This window comes from Cheilinus undulatus, linkage group 10 (genome assembly GCF_018320785.1).
Source record: "Cheilinus undulatus linkage group 10, ASM1832078v1, whole genome shotgun sequence".
Taxonomy (NCBI): Eukaryota; Metazoa; Chordata; class Actinopteri; order Labriformes; family Labridae; genus Cheilinus; species Cheilinus undulatus.
Genome location: NC_054874.1, coordinates 10,798,040 through 10,823,017, shown reverse-complemented (window position 1 = coordinate 10,823,017; position 24,978 = coordinate 10,798,040). Strand labels below are relative to the sequence as shown.

At 40.3% G+C, this 24,978-nt stretch overlaps 1 protein-coding gene and 1 pseudogene across 1 annotated transcript; both read right to left on the bottom strand.

Annotated features, from left to right (window-relative positions):
• Positions 1-684: 684 nt before the first annotated feature.
• On the bottom strand, positions 685-5,350 carry LOC121516754 (annotated as a pseudogene).
• A 12,638-nt stretch (positions 5,351-17,988) lies between these two features.
• On the bottom strand, positions 17,989-24,969 carry LOC121516732 (transmembrane protein 182-like). The gene is made up of 5 exons (XM_041798134.1): positions 24,740-24,969; positions 21,926-22,049; positions 20,346-20,444; positions 18,858-18,995; positions 17,989-18,537 (listed from the first exon to the last, which is right to left on the bottom strand). Exons 1-5 carry the CDS (start codon positions 24,908-24,910, stop codon positions 18,317-18,319), a joined length of 753 nt encoding a protein of 250 aa, XP_041654068.1. The 5' UTR covers positions 24,911-24,969; the 3' UTR covers positions 17,989-18,316.
• Between the last annotated feature and the right edge of the window lie 9 nt (positions 24,970-24,978).

The following is a 24,978-nucleotide window of genomic DNA, read 5'->3' as shown; positions in this document are numbered from 1 at the left end:
CAAAGTGAATACATTTATTTATTTATTTATTTATAACAAAGGACAATGCACATTAATGAACATGAACATGTAAATGTGCCAGATTGTAGCCATAGGCTACTTTCCATCTGTAGTCCCCGGCAGCTTGATGGTATAGGCAACAAAAAATAGATTAAAAATCTACATAAAAATCAGACAACACCTAAACCAGATGGTTTGGACAGTACAATAAAATACAAAGACCAAATACATGAACATGAAGCACCAGTGACAGAATATAAGAATGCAACAGCTTGCTAACAAAAATCATCTGTTGTGACATGAACATATACACAGAGGAAACACCGCAAAAGAAGGTTAGCCTTGATTAAGTTGATCCAAAATAAATCATCTTGGTTGTTACTCTACCAATAAAAGACAGTAATGCACTTTGCGTCGTGTCCCGCAAATAATGTAATAAGAAAATTTTATAAAGTTTGATTAAAAATTACATACCTGAATCTGTTTAGGTATGTTGCTGAATGTTATGGACAACCTCCAGCTTTTTGCAGAATCAAAAGTGTCCCCTCACCAGCATTAATGTGATGCTGTGCTTTGCTGGTAGGACAGACCTGGAGAGGCTGGAGGGCTGGTCCCAAAACTCGTCATCAGGGTTGTGCTAGGGCATCAACTTGAGGCCTGGGTTTCTTACTCTGAGTCTCGGGCTCATGGCTGTGAGGTCTCAGTGCCTTGAGAAGGACCAGAGTTTACCTCTTCCACTGAAGCACCTGGCGAGGATTCAGAACAGGCGCTCTTCTCTTCTAATTTACATTTCTTTGCTAAAGTCTGGGGCTGTGGAGAAACTGGTCTCTTTGTACCCTGTCTTGCTATGTTGTTTGATGTTGGTACTGTGTACTTCCCTGGTCTGAACACATTTTTTCTTGGCTCGGGTAGGCTCCAGGTTTGGTTTTTCCTCAAGATATACTGAGATGATAAGGTCACCCCATCCTCAGTCATCCTGGTGCTCTGTGCCAGGTTAAAGACATGTGATCTGAGGGGTTTGAAAACATTGTGCATGTCCACTATTGTGCGCTGATCCTGGTCCGTATTGAGGACAAGTCCGATCAGCCAAAATGTGGTGCTTTTGTCCATCTTTACTTTGAGGAGCGGGGTAGGGCTCTGGGTTAACGTGGGCCCGAGAAATATATGGATTCTTCTCCAGGGTTCCCACCAGGAGTCTGATTTTTGACTCCAATAGGCCAGCCCACTTAAAATGTTGTGCTTCTGTAGGTGAAGTGAGCTCCAGCTTAATATAATGCTCATACTGATCCACAAACTTTGATGTTTGGAAGAGTGCAGACCAGTTTTCTTTGTTTTGTCCTGGATGGCCTCAGTGATGATGTATCCCCTCTTAATTTCCTCCTTAATGACATCAAAGGTGAAGCGGGATACATTGTAGGTGGTGTTCTGCTGTGGGAACGCTGGGGTGATGATGGGCATCAGGTGGGTACGGTCAGCTACGTTATCCTTTGGATTCCAGACAGGGAGGCTGGAATCGTTCTCCACTGTGCTCTTTATCATTATTGGGGCTGGGTGTTCCCAGACAAAGATTTCAAAAAAATTTGTGCACCAGAGTGGATGCTGTGGCATTTGGGTACAGCTGACAAATTCTTGCCACCAGTATGGCCCAGGAAACTCCGCCAAGGAAGCCCAGCTTATTGGAGTAAATGTTACGCCGTTTGGCCCACAGTTTGATGGCTCTCAAAAGCAAGCTGAAATGTGAAAATGTTTGGCACATTTCTAAGGATCTCCTCTGTGACTCGATAGCCATTGAGACTCCTCACGCATTTCTGATTATTGCCCTGCAAAAACTTGTCATCCAGGAGGTTGATATTTTCTGAATGCTCTTTTGAGGCACATAGGCATAGACTAAGTCCATCGCAATCCCATCAAAGGTCAGCTGGATCACTGGAATAGAGGCGTCTTCAATAGCCAGTAGGTCTTTGACCTCTTTTTGGGCTTTCAGCTTATCAAAAAAAGAAGTAAAAAACTCCTTCCCTTACAGAAATCCAGGACCAACACAGAGGGCGTCAATATCAGCACTTTTAGAGTGAGCTCCCAGATGATAGGAGCCAAATGGGAATATCTTACCTCCAACTTTGTCTTTTACCTCTTTAGGCAAGTTCATACGTTCGCATGTGTCTTTAAGCCATTCCTTATGGAGGGACTCAGGACTTCAGCTCATCAAACAAATTTTTGGTCCCAACCAAGTCTTTTTCTTCCGGCAGAGCGTCGCTGATAGGCCGGGTAGGTCCCTACCAACTGGAGGTGTTTGCTGCTGTTGGTAGAGCTTGGTTCTGTTTGTTTGACATTTCAAAAGAAATCATGGCAAAAGTAAAATCGAAAGTTGATCAAGTAAATCACGTAAGAAATGCTGAGAAGTACTCAGCATAGCGTGATCCCCATGTGCAGTGTTTGGTATCCCCCAAATGTTGACCATGGAGTTTTTGCCTTTGCCTTTTTAGTTTCCGTCAACAGTGGTTTTCTCCTTTCCACTCTCCAATAAAGCTTTGACTGGTGAAAAACCAGGGCAACAGTTGTTGTATGCAGTCTCTCCCATCTCAGCTGCTGAAGCTTGTAACTCCTTCAGAGTAGTCATGTGGCCTCTCTCAGTAGTCCCCTTTTTTGCACAGTTGCTCAGTTTGTGAGGATGGCCTGATCCAGGCAGAGTTAGACATGAGCCATATTCCTTCTATTTCATTATGGTGGATTTAACTGAACTCTGGGGGATTTTCAGTACCTTGGGAATTTTTTTATCCACCCCATGACTTCTGCTTTTCAGTAACCTTTTCTCCGAGTTGCTTGGAGTGTTCTTTTGTCTTCATGGTGTAATGGTAGCCAGAATACTGTTCAACCAGTTGCTGGAGCTTCCAGACACAGGTGTCTTTATGCTTTAATCACTTGAGACACATTCAGTGCATTCAGGTGATCCCCTTTGTGAAAGTCCTTGCACCATTGTCAGGACCTCTGTTGTACTAGGTCAGTTATTTTAAAGGAATTTGAATTTTAAAAGTATTTTTGAAGTACTTTTAAGGGTAAAACATCCAATTTATGTGCTATGTGTACTGTAACACATCAGCTGTTACCCCTGGAAACAGATAAGACTCAGAATAGAGCATATTTAATAAGTCTGTTTATGCACCCTTTGGTGGTTGAACCCTGAATTGTTGCATGCACTATTGTTTTATCAGTGCCCAAAATGAGTTTTACACCTATTGCCACCTTCCAAGTGTTTATAATGTCACTTAAAAGACGTTCTCTGAGTCATGGAGTGAATGCATTTCAGCACTTTCTGTGTCATCCCCTGAAGGAGTGTGTTAACAGTGGGAGCTAAAAACCGTATGGACTGTGATAACAAAAGTGATGATTCCAATGTTTCTTTTCTATTTGTTTTTTAATTTTATACCAATCCCTTGAAACACACTCACAAATATAAACCCACGGCTCCCCTGCCACTCGGCTTCTGAGGTTTGCAGGTCTCTGATAGGAAGCCTCTGAAATGGAAAAGAGATAAGAGTAAATAAACAAACAAATACAATAAAACCGAATTTGTGCTGGTTCAGTGCACACAGAGGGAGAGGGGGAGAGGGAAACGGAGGAAGCGCACTCTGCAAGGCCTGATGACGAACCCCACAAAGATGCATTCTCAATAAAGCAAAGCAAGGTGAATACCTAAGTGAATTCATGCAAGTTCCATTTATTCCATGAAATCTGTTGAGACTGTGCACTGATAGAGAGAGGCGCTGTTTGGCTCTCTAACAATGAGGCTATCAGTTACTGCCTCTGTGCTCCCTTGATATGATCTCCGTCCATTTTATACAACTGAATTGCAAGAGGGGGGAAAAAAGCATTTTATTTCCATCACAATACTGGCATTTGGTGTTGTCAGCTAATTCTCTGTGGCATAACAAGCTTTCTTTCAGCCTCTGTTGATACCTTAGCAGAGGAACTGTGCTAAACCAAATGTTCTGCACAGCCAATCTGCCTTTAAAGCAGTGCCACGGGCTTTGATGTGCGCCCACACCAACATGCCACTCCAGCAGCCTTTCTTCTCAGATGTTGCTTAATTACGCTATCATAGTCTGTTAATTACCTTATCAGTGCTGTATAATCCCATGGTCAGTGTCTAAACGCTATGTATCAAAGCACAGCAAGGTTCTTTCATGTGTTTTTGGGTCCTGATTAGTGAATTCAGTCGCCATGAACAGGAATGTAAAGACATAGTGTGATAGTAGGCAAGGATTCATGTTAAAAGGATTTCTTGATGAGCAACAGTTTTCCACCTGGTATGTTACTGCAGCATCTCTAGCTTTGCTGTTGGCAGGGGCAGAAACAAAAAATATCAAACTTTTTAAGTACAGTTACTCTGATTAAAACTGACAGAGAAACACTCTGGAAATGAGGTCCTGAACGCTGCCTGTGCAAAGAAAGGCCAGCTATGGACATGCAGCCTTGATTTACCTCAGGTAGACTCCAATCAAGTTGAAGAAACATCTCAACAAAGATCCAGAGAAATGGACAGCACTTTAGTTAAATGTCACATATTGTGATGAATACACTTTTACAGGCTTTTCTAGCAAAAATATGTACCCCTGGCCTGTCCACAATCCCCTCCAAAGAATCATACAAATCCATTTTCTCCCCCGTCTTTCTCCACCTTTCAGAAAGTGTATGCTGAAACAAGCCTAATTCCCCTCATTATGTCATGTTGGGTGTTAGCCCCGCCCCCAGGTTTGGTTGGCCCTCCTGATTGGAAGAAAGTTTCGCCCTCCTATCCTGATCCTCTGCCAGCTGAGAGGAGCCATATCTATTAATCCACATCCATTTCCTGAGAGGGGTGGAGCCAGGGGGCGGAGTCAGACAGCTCATTAGCATTTAAAGCCACAGACACAGAAACAGCTCATTCTGAGCAGCGCTGAAACAGAGGGTTTTTTAGACATGCAACAATCCAATACTGGAGTGTTTTTTTCAGCAACAAACTTCACAGGCGTGTTTTTGGGGACCTCAGAAACCAATCTAAACTTGTCTTTGAAGGGTAAAATATGTCCCCTTTAAGCTGTGTGACCTGAACTTTGAGCTAGCGCATTTTAAGTGTGAAGTTGCAAAGCACTTGTCGTGGGTTTGGTACCCAGCTCTAAAACACTTACTAATTTGCTCCCAATGCTTTGTCGTTGGCATATGAATGTGTACAGATGCAAATAATTAGAATTAGATTATATTGATGGCTTCTCTCCATATCCCTCTGTCATGAATGTGGAGCATATGAGTGTGAATAAGGTTGTTTTCACACCTGATAGTCCAGGGGTTTGATTCGGAACTCAAATCGCAACATTGCTGCACTTTCCTGTGGTTTGGTTTGCGTTCACGTTACCCTCGGTCAAATGAACCAAACAATAAGTCTGTACTGGCACTGTCATCCAAAAGAAAGTGCAGTAAGGAAGAAAATGAGACGTGGAAGAAGACGAAACTGGAAATCCATCACCTTCTGACGGTCTTTTTTTTCCCCACATAAACATGAAAAAACACTGAATTTATGCTGTTTTGTGGTTTCTGCTTTTGCATTGGGGCATCATGAGCAGGCTTGGGGTGTCCAGCATGTTGTTCTTAACATGAGACGAATGAATCGGTACCAAAGAAAAAGGCGGGCTAACGTGAGTGAGACACTACGACATGTTTCCATGGCTACACAGATGCTGAGTGAGGTACTGACATGTATTTGAGAGTATTAAATCCCATTTTTGAATCAGTAAATCATTACGTTTCATGCCACTTCTTGCCTTTGGTTCAAAATTTGGTCCTCTTTGCTTTCACACCTCATACGAACCACTCCAGGGTTTGTTTTGAAGTGAACCAAGACCCCCCCCATTTTTAAGTGGACCAGAGTCCGCTTGTTTTGTCAACACCAGACAAAACGTCTGAGCTTTCACACCACTCCAAATGAACCAGACAAACTGGTAAAATGGACCACAGTTTGTTTAAAGCGGACCAAACAGCTCTGGTGTGAATGCGCCCTAAGCACTTTGAATAGTCAGATTATTAGAAAAGGGCTATACAAGCTCAGATCCATTAACCATTTAGTTTTTCGTCAGTCGTTTAGTGTTAAGTATTAGCAACATAGATTTTTAATAGTTTTATTCTGGTACTGGTGTATTTTTCAAAGGAATGTTTGATACTTACAGGTACATCTTAAATATTAGAATATCATTTAAAAATTTTATTTTCCCCATGATTTACTTCAGAAAGTTAAACCTTTATAAAATTCTACATTAATCTCATACAAGTGAAATATGCCAAGATTTTTTTTTTTGTTCTTGCTTAAATCTTGATGATTATGGCTTACAACTAACAAAAAATCCACCATCTCAAAATAATAGAAAATTGTGAAAGTATAATTTGCAAAGGTTTCCTGAGTTTTATTCTCCCACTCTGGTTCAGTACACACAACTGCAACTTTGGGAAGACTGCTGACTTGACTGTTGTCCAGAGGACAATCACTGACGTCCATCGTCAGGGGGGTAAGACACAGAAGGTCACTGATGGAAGGGCAGGCTGCTCTCAGAGGCTGTATCAAAGCATGTTCATGATAAGTTGTATGGAAGGGAAAAGTGTGGGAACAACAGGGATGAGCTCAACCTTCGAAGGATTGCCAAACAAAGCAGATTCAAGAACTTAGGGGAGCTTCACTTGAAGTGGACTGAGGCTGGAGTCAGTGGATCTAGAGCCACCACACACAGACGGGTCAAGGAAATTGGACACAAGTGTCATGCTCTTAGTGTCGAGCCACTCCTGAACATCAGACAATTTAACTTCTCACCTGAGCTAAGGACAAAAAGAGCTGGACGGTTGCTCGGTGGTCTAAAGTCCGGTTGTCAGATGACACTAAATATTAAATTTCATTTGGAAATCAAGATCCCAGAATCTGGAGGAAAATCTGAGAGGCACAGAATCAAAGGCGCTTGAAGTCCAATGTTTTAAGTCTCCACAATCAGTGATGGTTTGGAATGCCTCATATACTGGTGTTGGTCCACTGTGCTTTATCAAGTCCAGAATCGCAGTCAGCTGTCTATCAGGAGATTTTAGAGCACTTTATGCTTCCATCCGCTGAGAAATGTATGGAGATACTGATTTCCTTTTCAAGCAGGACTTGGCACCTGAAGCCAAAACTATCACAAACTGGTTTGCTGACCCTGGTGTTGCTGTGTTTGGCCAGTCAACTGGTCTGGCCTGAACCACACAGAGAATCTCTCAGAAAATGTCATGAGGAAGATGAGAGGCACCATGCTCAACAATACAGACGAGCTGAAGGCTGCTATCAGAGCTTCATAACACCCAAGCAGTGCAACGGACTGATTGGCTCCATGCCATGTCACATAGATACTGTAATTTGTGCAAAAGGAGTTCTGACCAAGTACTGACTGCATACATGAGCTAAATTTTCAAAAGGTCAACATTTTGAAATGTTCTAGTATTTTGAGATGGTGTTTTTTTTTTTTTTTTTTGGGGGGGGGGGGATTTTGTGAGCTGTAAGCTGTAATCATCAACATTTTAACAACAGAAAAATGACTTCAGATATTTTGAGATGAATCTGATAGATATGGGAGTTTCACTTCTTGATTTAAATCCCAGGAAAAAACATACTTTATAATATTTTTTTAGATGCATCTGTGCATATTTGTGAGGAGATAATTGAAATACTCTAGGCCAAAATGCCACTCAGATTTAAAACGGAGGTTTGTCATAAGATTATCCATGATGTTACTTCTACACAGTTGTTCTACTGCAAACACACGACTGGTATTTGTGTGTTTACATTGAGTGTTTCTGATGTGTTCCATATGCATTGATTAAATCTCTGCGCAGCTCTGTTTTGATGTTGAGATAATTAAGAAATAATTGGAGGGGCCAGTGAAACGTTCTTCATCCGTGGAAGATTCATGCCGAAATGTTAATTCCACTCAGAATATGTTAACGTATGCACAGATGTTAATGTAGACTCCACGGCGGGTTCTTGTGTTGTGCACCTCAGTGTTTCCCTGCTCTTCCCCTCAGCTCTGCCAGCAGCCTACTGGATCTGTCAACTTGGGGAAAATTTCCATTTTGCAGCTAACTCTGCAGCCTTTTGATGGATACGTCTTGCCGACTTTTATCTCTCGCTGTGTCTGCAAACTAATTAATATTTTTTTTCTCTCTCCCTCTCTCACTCTCTCTCTTCCCTTCAGGCAAATATTTGTTTCCTCAGAAGTGAGCGTGGGCAAACCTTCCTCACAGCTCCATATGCTGCCAGCTGCCAATCAAGTGGGCTGGAACCCTGAAACTAATCGCAACCCCCTCCTCTCTCCTCTCTCTCCTCTTCCTCTCCCTCAGCAGAAATAAAACAAGTTGTGTGTGAGTAGGGGGATGCAGAAATAAAGACATACAATAAAGAAGAAAGGGAATGGTTAAGACTTAAACTAAGCAGTGATGTGTCTGTTCTGTCTGTCCACACTGAGCTCTTCATATCTGTGCCTATGCTAAACTTTTGGGTTTTATTGTTCAATTATTTGTTGCTTGTGCAATATCGGATTGAGCTAAATGTGGCTAGCTGTTAGCTTACTGCTACATCCATAGTGGTTGTAATTTCTGTCCAGCTCTCCTCCATTTCTAATGTCACTCTAACTTCATATTTCGCGTTTACTATCATTGACATAGCTGTGTTTGTTGGGCTTCCTCCCTCAGTCAGCTTACTTCATTATTGGCTATTGCTCCTTCTCAACTGTCCTCAGTGTTCCTCCCACCTAACAGGATTTCTGGTCTTAAAATTTTTGCATGTTTAATATTTACAATCTCAAGTCAGAGCAGCTCTGATCATCTTAAGAGGAAAATCTGGCAAGATTATCTTTAACTCCATCAGGTAATAAGGCCTTTGCTGACTTTGGTCAGTAGGGGGGAATCTGACCCAGAATCTGCATGATTATCTTGGAGTGTGTGCCAGGAATAAGCTGCCAAGTAGTGATTTTTACACACTGTTCCCTTTTCAAAGTTTGGCTTGGACACATGAAGTAAGTCATTTGATTTGTCATGTGTGGCTCTAAACTGTCCTGAAATATCCAGTGGCCAAAAACACATTTTTGCTTTATTTGGTAGTAGAAAGCTGTGAGGAAGTGAAAGGAATATGCATTATACATGGTCCACTTCACATGCAGCCTGACTTAAACAGCCAAAAGTAGGGGTGTCCAAACTATGGCCCGGGGCCAAATGCGCCCCATGGTCCGTTTTGAACATAACAATAAACACGGCCCACATTTGAACTTGACACATGTGCTTAACTGTACTGTATGTCTTGATTTAAGAACAAGGCAGGGCTACCATGTTAATTCTGCAAACAAACATTTTGACAAGAAGAATTTATTCATTTAAGTTTTTTGTGACTAAATGAAGATAACACTGTAAATAGAAAACATATTGGCAACCAAAACAACAATATTTTGATTTATAATGCCCTGATTGATTACAAAGATGGTGTTTTAGGGGCTTAACCAGTAGTAGCCAGGGCCCCCTTGAAATCTGATTGGCCTCCCTAGAATCCTTGAAATGATTGGCTATTTCCCTTGTCAGCCATTAACTAGCCCTTTAAGCATACCCAATCACTCAGCATATCTTAACCATCATAAGATTGTTTTTTTGTAACTGTGCTGTCCTCAAGGTGGGGCATATGAAAGTGGCCCCACCATCCTTATATATTTTCAGCCCTCAGTGGAAAAAGTTTGGACACCCCTGGCCTATAGGGTCTGTCCAGCATGTCTGCATACATCCTGATGCAAAACCAGGGTAATGATGTCTTTTTCACCTCTTGCTGCAACATAATTCGGGATAATAGTGCACAACATCAACATTTTTTTCTTAAAACACATTCCTGGCTTTCAAATTGCAGCATAAGTGAGTGAAAACTGTTTATTTTGTCAACAAGAATGATATGAAATAAAAATGGCCCACTGGCTGGGCTGAATGACACCCTTGGTATTGACTATTACTGTTACATCATCATGCAGTCCTTAAGCTGGCCACACATTACATGATTTTAAGCCTAACTTTAAGCTGGATTTCCCCCACTGACATTCAGGGGTGAGTGTCTCGTTTGTTGTAAACAATTATAAGTCCAAATAATCCTCATGTGTGTGGTGTTCACGTTATCATTTTACAGCCCCCTACTCCGTTTGAGCCTCCCACGAGTGGCCTCACATTCTGGCCAAGTTGTGAGGGTTCAGAGGGCTGTCCACAAAAGACAAATCATTAGCTAAAAGACAAATGTGGCAACCAAGATGGTCAACCGTTCTTGTCAGATAGGGGCCCATCCCATGGCTGTGCGACGTCGCTTGAAAGCTGCATAGTACATAAGAATATAATCTCCCCTTCAAATGTAAAGTCAAGCTGCTACAGCATGTCTTTATTGCTGACTTCATTCAGAGTAACCTTAAAAGTTTAATTTGTAGTTTATAGTACAACAAAGCAACAGCTGTGGAATTTGCACCAATATTTGATAAGACATTACATTCAGTCATTTGTACAGGTTGGACAACATACTGTAGAGGTTTTAAGTTAGGTTTTGGTTATTGTTAAAATATTAATAGCTGTTATTGTAATAATTAATTTAAATAGAATTGTACATCAAGATTAACAAAAATGGGGGCATCACCCTGAAGACAGGAAACAACAGCCGTAAAGGAGCAAAAATCAGTCTCAGAGTTAGAGATGGGCAATACCACTGTTTTTTAATTTGATACGATATCAATTCTTTTTGATGTTATTTTATCAATACTGATACTGATACCGATACTTTTGAAGAAAGAATAAAATATTGGACTCGCAAACCTTTAATAGGTACACATTTCAGGCAAATAAAAGGTGTATGCAGGTCATTCAAAAAATTCATTAAATTAAAATTAAAATGTTTGTGCAAGCAGGTACAAAATAAAATAAAAAAAATTATTATCATAGCACAAACTCGTATATAGAATTAAAATATCTACAACATAAAAATGCCCGATTTCTTGTCTTTTTTAAAATTCAGATAGAAGCGCTATATTATATCACCTATAGCCACTAATTTCAAGCAAAATGTAAGAAATACAAGTCATCAAAGATTTTCATACAAATATTTATCTTGTCATGTTTCTACAACTTGGTCTTCATGCATTTTATGGTATTGGCATGTGGTCTCAGTATTATTTTATGTTTTCTTACAATTTAGGAAATTTACTTGGGGACCACATTGAGTGAGAAAGACAGCTGGGTTCACATCACTAACTGTAAAAATGAATTCATATACAAGCGAGTGGAGTTGCAGAATCTATTACTCACTTATGATTGGTCCCCAAAGTCACATGGTACGGCAGGATTGACATGTCTGATTGGTCTTCAAAGTCATGTGACACGGACGAGTAATATAGCCAAAACAGTCTTGAGGAGAGAGAGGCAGGGAGGCACTCGGCAGAGAAGCAGTGGTGAGATGTATTTTATAGTACTCATTTGGTATCAATACTTTGCTAGAGAGATGGATAGCAAAAGAGTACTTTGCAAATATCGATATATCAGTACTGTAGTGTCGATGCTCCCATCACTACTCAGAGTAAAGATTTAAACAATATTGTTATTATTAAATAAATGTTGATATTAAAATAAAATGAAAGAGCGAGATTGAGCACTGACCTTCTCACCAGCAAAATATTACAGTGTATATGCACAATAACCACAGACAAGTTCCCTTTAAATCAAATACAAATAACTATCATAAAACTAAACTACAACAAACTTAGGGGCGGACTAGAACAACAGAGGAAATATGGCCAAGGGGAACTTCCACTCATAGTTACAGACTCAGTATAATAACTTCACCACACAGAAAACCAGTGGCTGGACTTGGGTCATAACAGTAAAGGCCCATTTATACTCCTTTACTCATGAAAATGTATATGTCCTTTTCAAACGATGTTACCGTCACTGCTCACATACTTCCATGTGTCCTTTACGTTGGCATGTATGTTAACCAATACATCCAGCGGGGGGGCAGCCCAGAGTCAAACGTTTATGACAACAACAAACTCAAAAACAAACATGGCAACTGTGGAGGAGGTATTGATAATGTACCTCTTGCATAAAAGACAAAAAACGGAGGCAGCGTTTCTAACCGACTCACACAACTTTTCCTCAAAAAGTTCCGCCATTGTTGTTTCTTCTTCATGTCTCACTAGAGCTACGTATCGGGTAGTGACAGCAACACTGCCCCCATGGGTTCCAGTGGTACTGCCCAGTTTGGCCCGTATCCGTAAGCTTTATGGAAACGTGCAGAAATACGGAAGAAATGAACAAGGAGCACAGACAGAATCCTGTATTTAAAGTTGAGCATAAGTGGGCCTTAACACTGATATTCATGTTGCTTCAGGCACTTTGCTGGACATAAATGGGCACAGCAAAGTAGATCTTTCAATGAATCAGATCCAGACGTTCAGAAGACGGTTCCAGCAAGTTAAAAGTTTTGCGGTGTTAACATTAAGCTTTAGGACAAGATCATCTTTCTGAGGGGGGAAAAGAGTTGTGTATTTGTGTGTTTTAGCTGAAGCTAGGAGAGTGCTAGCAACAGTAAAAGACAGCTGGTCTGCTGCTTGGATGGCGGTGGAATGGCAAATTGGGGGGGGGGGGGTCACAGTGGTGTTTATTACCTGTGGACCCCCTGCAGACTTTTCCTCAGGTCTCCTCCTATCAGATATGACTGTGTTTACTCTGTAGGTGCTGCAAAGGATCCTGGGATGATGGATCCCTATGGCCCACTGTCTGAAAGTTTCCATCCAAACTACTAAAACAGGCCTCTGCAATATTTGCTAGGCCTGAGCCTTTGTTGCCCTCATGGCTGATTCCCTGCAATACTGTCCTTAATAAAGACGACTGCTTTTCCAAGCTTCACTCCGTTATTGAGGTGGGGATGTTTGGGGGTGTTTCATGAGAACACACAAGTTATGTAAACAAAAACAGAAAAGAAATACACACAAACTCTTCTTTATCAGCCCACCTGCTCCCTCTCTACCTCAACTACCCTTCAATACAGATTAGCAGTGTGTGTGTTTGGGGGGATGGGGTGGGGGGGGGGTTGCTCCTGGGGATTTGGGGTGTACAAAAGAAACAAAAAAAGCAAGAGTGATGCCATAAGGCTTTCTATTCTCTCATATCAGCTCTTATTATCTGTCATCATTGACAGGCGAAAAAACCTTTATCTGGGAGGAACTGTGTCCGTCTGGCCCCGCGCATGAGCACACACTAGATAACACACACACAGGCATGCTCGGGGCCTGGTGCTCTGGGGCTCACACACAGAGCAGGTAATCGGCTCACTAGTAGAGTTAGGGGGTTATAGAAAGGAAGTAAAGCGCTCTCACTAAGTGAATCCCCCTCACTGACTGGATTAAAGCGCACCAGTATTCAGTCCAGGTGCTCAGAGGGCTAAAGGGTCCACATCGGGTTAATTTTCCATGCCAAGTGAGAGAACACTTCCTGCTGTTTGCTGTTTGACACATCACATATATGAGACCTTAAGCAAATAGCGGACAATTAGCAGAGAATAATAGAGCCATGCCTGAAAATACACCTCTATGCATTACACACATGCAGTACTCATTACCCCTAATCAACAAGACGTATGCTCTTTGGGTCTGTTGGGGTTAATTTTCAAATCATTTATTACTTTATTATCATGTCATGTCTTTATTCATGTGATGCATATGCATAACATTATAAGGCCATAATTGCTGACACTTCAAGTGCAAGATTATTTCTTCCTTAAATGAAGTGATAGTGTGTTTTCATTGTTGTAGATGACAGGGGAGGAGACATAAGAGTTAATTAACTATGATTAGGAAGAGCCACAGTCGCTGAACAAGCCAAGGTTCTAGCTCAGTACTTGGCTCAGTAATTGCTTCCTTTCCTTTCCTTCACTTTCCTTTCCTTTCCACCCACTGCCCTCCTCGACTGTTTTTCCTTCAGCACATCCAGGCATTAGAGATTCTCTTTTTGAAGAGGAAAGCTGGAGAGCCCTCTGCTGGCTAAACATTTTCCCTCCATGTCTTCAACCAAATACAGATGTGGATTTGTTTATGGGGCATCTTGATGTTTAAGTTCTATTTGCATTGATTTAGGCCATTGGCATTTATGCATCTGTCCAAAAAAAAAAAAAAAAAAAAAAAAAAAAAAACTTTGACTGGGACAAATTATCCCAATAAATTCTGCCTTTGAAGGCTTTTTACACATTTCCCCTCCCCCTTGGATGTTTTATCCTTTTATTGATTTTATAAATCAATCATTGTCAATATAATTAGACTTTTTTGTCAATTAATGAAAAACCCTTGTTAATGTCAGAGTGAAAAAAACAGTTATCGACAAAGCAATGTCAATTAAACAAAAATATGTAAGGTAAAAAGTGACTCAATAAATACCCAACCATCAAAATCACTGACCTAATTCAACAGAGGTCCAGCAAATTGGTGCTATTAGTCTCACAATTAGTGAAACAGGGGATAAAACACCTGATTTTGGAAGGTCCAGTCACTGGTTAATCAGTATCCCTGGCTACCGTTACACCATAAAAACAAAAGAACACTCCAAGCAACTCAGAGAAAAGTTTATTAAAGAGTATAAGCCAGGGAATGGAGACAAAAAATCCCGAGGCACTGAACCCCTGGAGTTCAGTTAAATCCATCATCAAGAAATGGAAGGAATGTGGCAAATGTGAAAATCTGCCTAGATCAGGCCATCCTTACAAACTGAGATTTAATCTCGACTAGAGTTCACCAGAGGGCAAGTGGCAGACTCCATGGCCAAGTGGAAGAAAGTTCTTTGGTCTGATGAGACCAAAGTGGAGCTTTTTGGCCATCTGGCAAGACACTGTTCAGGAGACATCAAACACTGCACATCACCACAAACACACTGTCCCCACTGTGAAGCATGGTAGTGGCAGCATCATGCTGTGGGGATGCTATCGACAGCTGACCCTGGAAGGCCTGTAAAAGTAGAGGGGAAATGAATGCAGCAAAATATAGGAAAATCCCAGATGACAATCTTATTCAGTCTGCAGCTGAACTATGGCTAGGGAGAATATTTATTTTCCAGCATGACAATGACCTGAAGCATTCAGAGAAAGCTGAACAGAAATGGTTTAAAGACAACAAGTTGAATGTTCTGGTCTGGCCAATTCAAAGCCCAGACCTCAATCCAAAGGAGAATAGGTGTCTGGACTTGAAAAGGGTTGTTCAGGCCTGATCCCTGTGGTTGCCCATTTTTAAATGCAAGATAACAAAATGGTTATAGAATAGATTTATCTGTACGCATCTTTATAAACATTTAGTGCATGAATATCTATATACAGAAGAGTATTAGGGCCACTGAAAAAAAAATAATTTGAGACTTTTTTTTTTTTTCAATTGTTAGATTAAAGTCAGACTTCTGAGATTAATCTCAGAAGTCTGACTTTAATCTCAGAATTCTGACTTTTTTCTCACAATTGAAAAAAATATTTGTCTCAAAATTTTTTTTTTCAGTGGCCTTAATACTCTTCCGTACCCTATAAACACGGTTCAAAATATTATGATGGAAGGGGTCTTTTATACCTCATATAACCTCAATCAGATATCTATGGAACCCCATCACTGCCACTTAAAAAAGAAAAATGTGGAAGTTGGGCAATTAAAAAATAGTCATAATTTTTACTTTTTATCTCATAATTTTAACTTTTTAGCTCATAATTTCAATTTTTTGATCTCATAATTATGACTTTTTACCTTATAATTTTTACTTTTTAACTCATAATTATGACGTAGGATTTTTTTTTTCAAGAGTTGCCTTACTTTCACTTTTTTTTTTTTTTTTTACATGGTGGAAATTGGCTTCCATAGATATCTGTGTATTTGCCATAAAGTTCATTTCACACAGCTGACAAAATAAGTCTCAAATTAACACCTTGATTTCTTTTCAACATTTTCAAAAATTGATGTATAATCCAGACTATAGCAGCAGTTTTACCAGAACTGGACAACATTTCAACAATGGAAAAGCAAAGAATTGCACTGAATGCATTTTTTTTTTTTTTTTTTTTTTTTTTGTGGAAAAGATGTTTTTTGACTCCTTCCAACCAGAACGTAAAAATGGCTGTTGCTGGAGATGTTAAAAGTGTTCACCTCCCTTTGGTGTTCTACCCTTTCATTGATTTATTAAATTAGGCATGGTCAATATAATCCAGCCTTCTTCAATGTCAAAGTGAAAACAGAATTATACAATGTAATGCCAAATCAATAAAAAATGTAAAATGTAAGATAAGTGATAGCATTAATATTCCCCCCAACTCAGTAATAAGTAGATGCATCTTTGGCTGCAATCACAGCGTTGAGTCTGTGTGGACAGGTCTCAGTCAGGCTTGCACAACTGGTGACTGCAATTTCACTCTATTCTTCTTTGCAAAACTGCTCAAGCTCTGTCAGGTTGCATGAGTGATCCACTCCTTTCAAAGCTCCCTTTGGTCTTGCTTTTTTTGACAATCCTCTGTAGGCTGAGCTCACCCCTGTTGCTTGTGCACCTTTTCCTATGACACATTTCTCTTCCAGTCATGAATATGTTTTGACACAGCCTCTGAGAACAGCCTGGCCTTCCAGCAATGATCGTCTGTGGCTTACCCTCCTCCTTACCCTGATGATTATCCTCTGGACAACAGTCAAGTCAGCAGTCTTCCCCATGATTGCAGTTGTGTGTACTGAACCAGAATGATAGAATGAGGGCTCAGGAAACCTTTGCATATTGGACTTTTCTACAATAGTCAAATATTTTGAGATAGTAGATTTTTTTTCCTTTTTTATAAGCTCAAATCTGTAATCATGAAGATTTAAACAAAAAAGTGTTGGAATGTTTCACTTTTTGAGATAAATCTAGAATATGTGGAAGTTTCACTTTCTCAAGTGAATCACAGGAACAAAATGAACTTTTACATGGTATTCTTATATTTGAGATGCACCTGTGTTTTTGTTAATTTGACATCACATGTAAAATGATTTACATTTTACGGAAATAGGAGTGTATTCTCTGACTTCACAGGCAATGAAGTAACTCAGTTGACCTTTGACATTCAAAGTCTAGGGAGTCATATTACAGCATAACACCCTGAAGCATTCTTTCCACATAAGTCTCTTGTAAGATCAGCTTTAAGCGCTTTAAGTAAACACTAGTGTGTGTGAGTAAATGTATATTTTTGTGTTTGATGAATTAGATCCTTGAAGCCCCCACTACCACAGTGGAGCAGATGAAAGCTGATACGTGTGATTGAGAGTCCTCCCGCTTGTCTCCACGCTGCTCTTTCATACAAATGAAAAAGGAGGGTGATATAATATTGTGGCTGTTATGATACTATCTCAAGTCTGTTCTTCCCATTTGAATAACACTAAAGAAAGGAAAGAATGGCTCATTTTGTCTCTGTGTGCAATGGATGCCCGGCGGTATATTATCTATCACAGACAGGAGTTTTAAATTTTTTTTTTTTTTTTAAATGATGGAACATGATTACCAAAAAAAAAAGAAAGAGAAAGCAGGAGGATTTCAATGAGCAAGTGAAATGTGATGGGGGTGACGGAGGCAGGTGGCTGGCCTGCTGTACACCAACCAAACCCACAAACAGCTGTTCATTTCTCAAAGCCCCCTTGTGCCCCCCTACAAGCATCAATTCACTCTCTATCCCCTCATATCATGCCTCTCCTGCCCCACCCCCACCCCTATCTTCTATCAAACCCTACTCTTCATCCAGCCAGTCCTTCCTCCCACCTCTCCATGCTCCAGCTAGCCCACTTTGATCGTGTGCCAAAATCAGGACAAGGGACACAGCTGGTTCATCCACACATTTCTTACCTTTGGACTTTCTGCATCAATAAAAACAATGATCAGAAGAACGGCAGCAGGATGCAGTTTTGTAGAAGAAACATTTATACCAACATGATACTGTTTTAAAAAAGTCTCAGAACAATAAACGTCTGGTATGATATCATGGCAATTCAAATCTAAATCTGATATTGTGGTACTTCATCTTGACCTATTCATCATTTTTATAAAAATACAAAGTAAAGACAGTTATAGAAACATAATCATGCATTCTGCATGCAACTTGACATCCAAAGGGTGTTGCTGTGACATCAATCCTGTCGTTACAGACAGAATTTACATCCCACAAGTGTGCAGCTGAGTCTCAGAGCAGGACGTAAAAAGGTCAGTCTTTTCTTAACCTACAGGCCGAGTGGAAGGCTCACTTGCTGGCACGCAACGCACGGGCCACCAGCATGAAGACCATCCCAGAGATGAGCTCCAGAGGCACGCCTGCAGCAGCCACCATGAATGATAAACCATAGAGAACTGAGACCTCTGCATTCAGGCAGGTGTCTCCTCTTTCCTGCAGGACGTAACGCTTCACATCCACCACCTCAATCCACAGGACGTAGAGCAGCAGTATGAACAGGAACAAGCAGGCTTGAGAGTGACAGAGAGAGTTTCAGTGAGACACTATCACTGCTGTGAGTAACACTACAGGAATGCTGCCACACTCATCACTACTGTTACCACGGCAGCACTGTTTAAACTTGCTGTTGTTATAGCGACAATGCTGCAGAGTGGCATCTGCAGCTCTCAGTGTTGGGTTATGTTTGCCATGTGACCGGTATGAACAGCTGACAGCAGTGATGTCTGCAACATGTGTTTGTGTCTGTCCACTCATGTTGAATCTTGGGAGCATATTCAACTCTGCAGATCAATGCTAAGAAATTAAGCCATGCATGTAGTCTATACTTTACCGGCGGTGATGAGGAAAGCACCGCCCAGTCTGTACAGCTTATGGCTGAAAAAGGGAACTCCACAGACCAAGAGGAAGCCTCCAGCGAGAGCTGCAACCAGGCCAAGGATTATCAGCACGGTCCAGAAACCACGGAACACTGCAAGAAATGAAACCAGGACACCTTCAGATCATGACCTTCTCAGTGAAGACAAACTCAATGGAGGAATATTGACAGTCAGGTTTTAAAAATCAATCATGATCAATCTAATTTGGCTTTTTTAACACAATAAAATACGAAAAAAAACTCTAATGTCAAACTGAAAACCAATTTCTACAAAGTAGTGTCAACTAAATAAGAATATGTAAAATAAATGGCAGCATAAATGTTCACCCCCTTCAAGTCAGTATTTAGTAGATGTCCCTTTGGCTGCGATCACAGTTTTGAGTCTGTGTAGATAGGTCTCAATCAGACTTGCACATCTGGAGACAGCAATTTTACTTCTTTGCAAAACTGCTCAAGCTCTGTCAGGTTGCAAAGGGATCTGGCGTGAACAGCCCTTTTCAAGTCCAACCACTTCAGAACATTCACCTTGTTGTCTTTAAACCAACAAAATTGTCTTCTGGGATTTTCATTTTACCCTCTACCTTTACAAGCCTTCCAGGGCCAGCTGCCAAGAAGCATCCCCACAGCATGATGCTGCCACCACTATGCTTTACAATGGGGATGGTGTGTTTGTGGTGATGTTTACTGTTTGGTGTCCATCAAACAGTGTCCAAAAACACTAATTAGGTCTTCTCAGACCAAAGTGCTCTCTTCCACGTGACCATGGAGTTTTCTACATGCATTTTGGTAAACTCTAATCCAGATTTAACAAGTTTTTTTTTCAATTGTGACTTTGTCATTGCTAATCTTTCATAAAGCTTTGTCTGGTGAAGAACCCAACTAACAGTTGTTGTATGCAGAGTCTCTCCCATCTCAGCTGTTGAAGCTTTTAACTCCTTCAGAGTAGTCATAGGTGTCTTGGTGGCCTCTGTCACTTGTCTCCTTCTTGCACAGTATTTTAGTTTGTGAGGATGGCCTGATCTAGGCAGATTTACACATGTGCCATATTCCTTCCATTTCTTGATAATGGATTTAACTGAAATCTGGGGGATGTTCAGGGCCTTTGAAATGTTGTTAGGTATCCATGCCCTGACTTATACTTTTCAATCTTTTCTCTGAGTTACTTGGAGTGTTCTTTTGTCTTCATGGTGTAATGGTAGCCAGGAAAACCGTTCAACCAGTGACTGGAGCTTCGAGACACAGATGTCTTTATACTTCAATAACTTGAAACACATTCACTGCACTCAGGTGACCCCCATTTCACTAATTGTGAGACTACTAGCACCAGTTGGCTGGACCATTTGATATTCTTGTTTAATTACTTTGTAGAAATCTGAAACATAAGTCTACATTTGAACAACTATCTTTAAGTTTGTTGTTTCTAACTTAGTTTGGAGTATTTACCTGCCGTAGCATCATAGCTTGGATGAGGTACTTGTCCAAGTGCAACAGGGAGAGGGAAGAGGTAGCCGTGGATACAGACCTTAGATTCGGGTTGATTTGCTGTGAACATGAAGAAACAGGTAAGAATAAAAATAGTTTAAATGTCTAAACATGTTCACTGCAGTTGTAAACCTGAAACTTGTTCTATATACAGTATTAGCAAGGACAGAGAAGAAGGAGAAACACCACAGAGACAAGTTAACCTCCTGTGATTAATCATGATTAATCACAGCATAGAGATTTGCTTAACTTGATTAATTTTTCTAATCAATTGACACAACACTAATATATATATATATATATATATATATATATATATATATATAGTAATTGCCATATTTTTAAACATTTTGTGAGTAATTGTTTTTGTTGTAAAAGGCATACATTTATTTAAACTGGTTTCAAAGTTTAGGATTCATTTGTTTCAATCCACATTTATCTGAACCACATCAAAACATAAATAATTGATATTTTTTGTTTTTAGCAATAATGCCATAGTATCACATTTTTGGTGGTGACAGCAGTGTTACAGTTAAAAATATCTATAAAATAAATGTGATATTTCTTGCTTCTTTCAGCTTTTTTAAAATAATGCAACAGAAAAAAAATTTTAAAAGTTGCAACTGTATTATTCTAATGAAATGACATTTAGAGTTTTATCTTTGGGACACCAACCTCACAATACAAAGTACCTTATAAATGGGTGTTTAGGATAAATGTAGCTCAAAATAATCTGAAGTATGTGCTTGTGTTTCATGAGATAAAAGCTTAATATTGCTAAATATGCAAGATTTAAACAACTTAACCCTCTTAAGTTACTGGACCAGACTGCACCATGTTGGTATAATGGCCAACATCTAACTTTATTCAAATATCTAAACAAAGCTGTGCCACTATGTGAACTGTAAATAATGCATCATATCTCATAAATGTCCTTTTTTGTCTGCAGGAATGTTTGTTTTTTTTAACATGGATTGAGCATTTCTACTCACTTTTACTTGTAAACTGTTGGTTTCTCTCAAAAAATCTGCCAAAGCTATATTTCTTTATTTTTACACCAGTAAAAGTCCCAGTGTCCTCAAATGAGTACTTCCTGTTTGGCTGTGTTTCATATTACAGTTGATGAAATAAGTCAGATTTGCAGCCATGTAAAACTACAAACATCACTGAGTAAAATAAAGCCGTTATGATCATTAAATGTAAACAGTTTTGTGTTGAGAGTAGCTGTAGAGCCACCTTGAATGGACACTGATACTTGTAATGAGCTTTTGTGACCACACGATGGCAGTGTTCAAGAATGAGGCTAACAGGTCTAAGTTCAGCAAAATTAAGAGAAATGGTGCAGGACATAAATGTAATGTTCGTTTATGGGGATGTCGGGATGTAGGAGGTTAAATATATTTTCTGTCAAATTTCCAAATGAAAGACTTTTTCTTGCACTTGTCAGCACGTCAAGCATAACACACTTCTAAGCATGAGGCATGCAACACTTTGGCCGAAGCCCAACAAAAACTTTTCTTCTACATACAAGGCCTACATACTAAAGAGAGTGGCGAGGACTGCATGTGCTGTGGGCTCCACCTGAAACACACAGCGCCAGAAGAAGCCTTCATGGTGCAGAGTGAGCGACGGAGGAGAGGAAGTGATGGTTTCCACTATCAGGATCTAAGAGAAAAGAAGAGAGGCAGTGACATCAGAGATGGATGCAAACATCTGCAGACGGATGAACCTTAATTCCTGCTAGCGTTGACAACATGTGTGATCTTGTACTTCAGCAGGAGTACAGCATTAAACGTGGTTCTGATTACGTCCCGCTCGTCTGCGAGGTTTTCAAGGGGAACTTATGAAACACGCACGAGTGGTACTCCTCATTTGCTTGTCAAAAGTATGATTGATGGTGCTGAAAAACACAGCAACTTTAATCATCCTCTTTTATTGAAAATGAAAGACTTTGCTGTGCTGTGATGTTGGGGTGGAGTTCACCAGGGGCTTAGCTTTTAGAAACATATCCCTTACTTTGCATTTTGTGCACTCTCTCACTGGACAATCATATGGAAAATGAAAGAGTAAAGTACGCTGCCTGTGAAAACAGTTGTCTGATAACTCTGACGTAGTTGTGTGAAGTCTGAAAAAATAACTGATGATTTGGGAAGATCTTTGTACTAACAATTATTGGCCACAAGGTTGGGAAGACACCGCCTGCACCACCAGAATATAAGCCACACTGGTGGGGTGGTCCACTTTTATCCATGATAAAATGTCTGACCAACTTCAGCGTTGGTCAGAGGAGACGATGGGCCATTTTAACCATGTTTCAGTCATGCAAAAAATATTTAAAACATGTTTATTATACTTTTATATAAGAAACAAACATAGATGTGAGACTGAACAGTAGAAGGTGGTGAAGACACTGAAGTGTGTTAAAGTAATAATCCAAAAAAACAATTTCAGATGTTTTCCTGAGATGATTGAAGCTATTTTCAGATTTAAGCTAACAATACCCAATCATTCTAAGTATTTTTATTCAATGTACTCAAATTATTTGACAGCCATCCCTTCATCTGCATACTCTTCCCAGAGTGCCTAGGTCCTGACTGTGGCGTTCATCCTCAACATGATGATGATAGGTAAATGCTGGTTCGGACTGAATGAATTTTTTGGTCTTTCACAATGGCAGCATGTCCCGTTATGCAACAAAAGTCTGGTCCCCTCTTGGTTGACAGCCCGACCACAACTGTTTGAGAGTTCACATATGGGGGGCGTTGAAGAGTGTTAATCACTCTACAACAGAGGCGCTCTTTGTGATTGTACTGGTCTTTTATTTGTAAAAGAAGGAAAGAACAAACAATTATGGATTGGATTACAGATAACAATTATGGATTATCAAGGGGAGGGCAGTAGGGACTAGCTTGTCTTCAGATAAGGTATGCATGTGATAACATGATTAAAACCACATTAGTTTCCTGGAGGGAGAAAAAGTAGGAACTAACTGGTAAATTGAGGTGCAGGAATGAGTTGTAAAACATGGAAGTGAGTTAGCATTTTAGCACTTCAGGTTCCCTTGTCTGAAAGTCTATGGGTGTTTTGACTGTTTTCGATTAAATGCCTGACATAAGGTCTGTGGTGAACAGCTCAAGAGATTTTAATTAATACATTTTAATTTAATTAAAAAAAATTCTGAATAGTGCCCCATCTTTGAATTGTATATCTTTTCACATCTTAATAAAGTCGCATGCGAAAGAGCTTCTAACTAGAACTACAGTGTTTGAACCATACCTGTCATCACCTGGAGCGCGGCAACTGAGCCTGCCACATCTGGCTGAGTTTGTATAGTCTGAGCCTTAACTCTGTGGAAGAGTACTTCCACAATATGTTGCATTCAGTAGTCTCCTGTTGATCAGGCAGTGTTCCATGGCAGTTACTGGCAGCTGTTAGCTTTGAGCTAGCCAGGAATTGTAGTTGAGACTGAGGTCTTCTTTTTTGTCTTTTGTTTTTTGTGTGTGTGTGTGTGTGTGTGTGTGTGTTTTTTTCTTGATGGAAATTTCCTGTTCTTTCTCTCAAAGATGTCGTGGACTATCCATCTTTTTTTTGTCATAGGTTTCAACATACACTATATTGCCAAAAGTATTCACTCACCCATCCAAATAATTGAAATCAGGTGTTCCAATCACTTCCATGGCCACAGGTGTATAAAATCAAGCACCTAGGCATGCAGACTGTTTCTACAAACATTTGTGAAAGAATGGGTCGCTCTCAGAAGCTCAGTGAATTCCAGCATGGTACTGGGATTAGATGCCACCTGTGCAACAAGTCCAGTTGTGAAATTTCCTCGCTCCTAAATATTCCACAGTCAACTGTCAGTGGTTGCTGTTGTTAAACAAATGCTGTTTTTTTCAGTTTCTTCATGCAAACATGTAAACAGCTGTTCACATGGCAGCAACCGGTGCAGGCAAACGTGCAGACATGGCAAAGATGACATGGTGACGTTCAGACTCTCTCACTCAAGAATCATTCATTTTTAAATAAGATTTCATTATTTTGTATGTTTTATTTGACATCACACTCTCTCTTTTCTTTGAATAACATTTTAAAGTTCTAAATAGACTTGACAGGTGTGGTACCTCTTCAAAAATCCTGTTGTGGCGTTGCATGTCTGCACAGGATATGATCAGGTTCCAGTTGGTCTTTTTGTGGTTCTCACATGTGTTGTTTCTGTGATAAAAATAATGTGCTGCAGTGACTAATATAACCTGCTTTGCTGTTACTAGTAGATCTGTCGGCTGGGTTTGTTGTGGTTGTGTTAGTGAGCACACTGGACTCAATATCACGTCTTACGTGCACACATATCACCCTACCTCAGTCCCATTGGCATCTGTTCCCATCAGTGTTGTCTGTGTGGGCCATGTGTACGGTCCACAGTTGTCACTGGCCACCAGCCAGTAGTCTGTACCAAAAGCTACACAGAAACACAGAGTCCCTAATATTCCAAATATCCCCCCCGCCAAGGTTGCTGCTCCCACCCTCATAACTCCCCTCTAATGTGCTCTTTCTCTGCAGGTCAGTAAATCCTCAGCTCCTTACTGGTATCCAGTCT

Excerpts from the sequence above, each read along its gene's own strand:
- LOC121516732 (XM_041798134.1), bottom strand. The coding sequence starts at position 24,910 with ATGAGGGTGGGAGCAGCAACCTTGGCGGGGGGGATATTTGGAATATTA. Across the intron at positions 20,445-21,925 it reads AGTCCTCGCCACTCTCTTTA|CAAATCAACCCGAATCTAAG; the intron begins GTATGTAGGCCT and ends TCATGTTCACAG. Across the intron at positions 18,996-20,345 it reads AAGCTATGATGCTACGGCAG|TGTTCCGTGGTTTCTGGACC; the intron begins GTAAATACTCCA and ends CATTTCTTGCAG.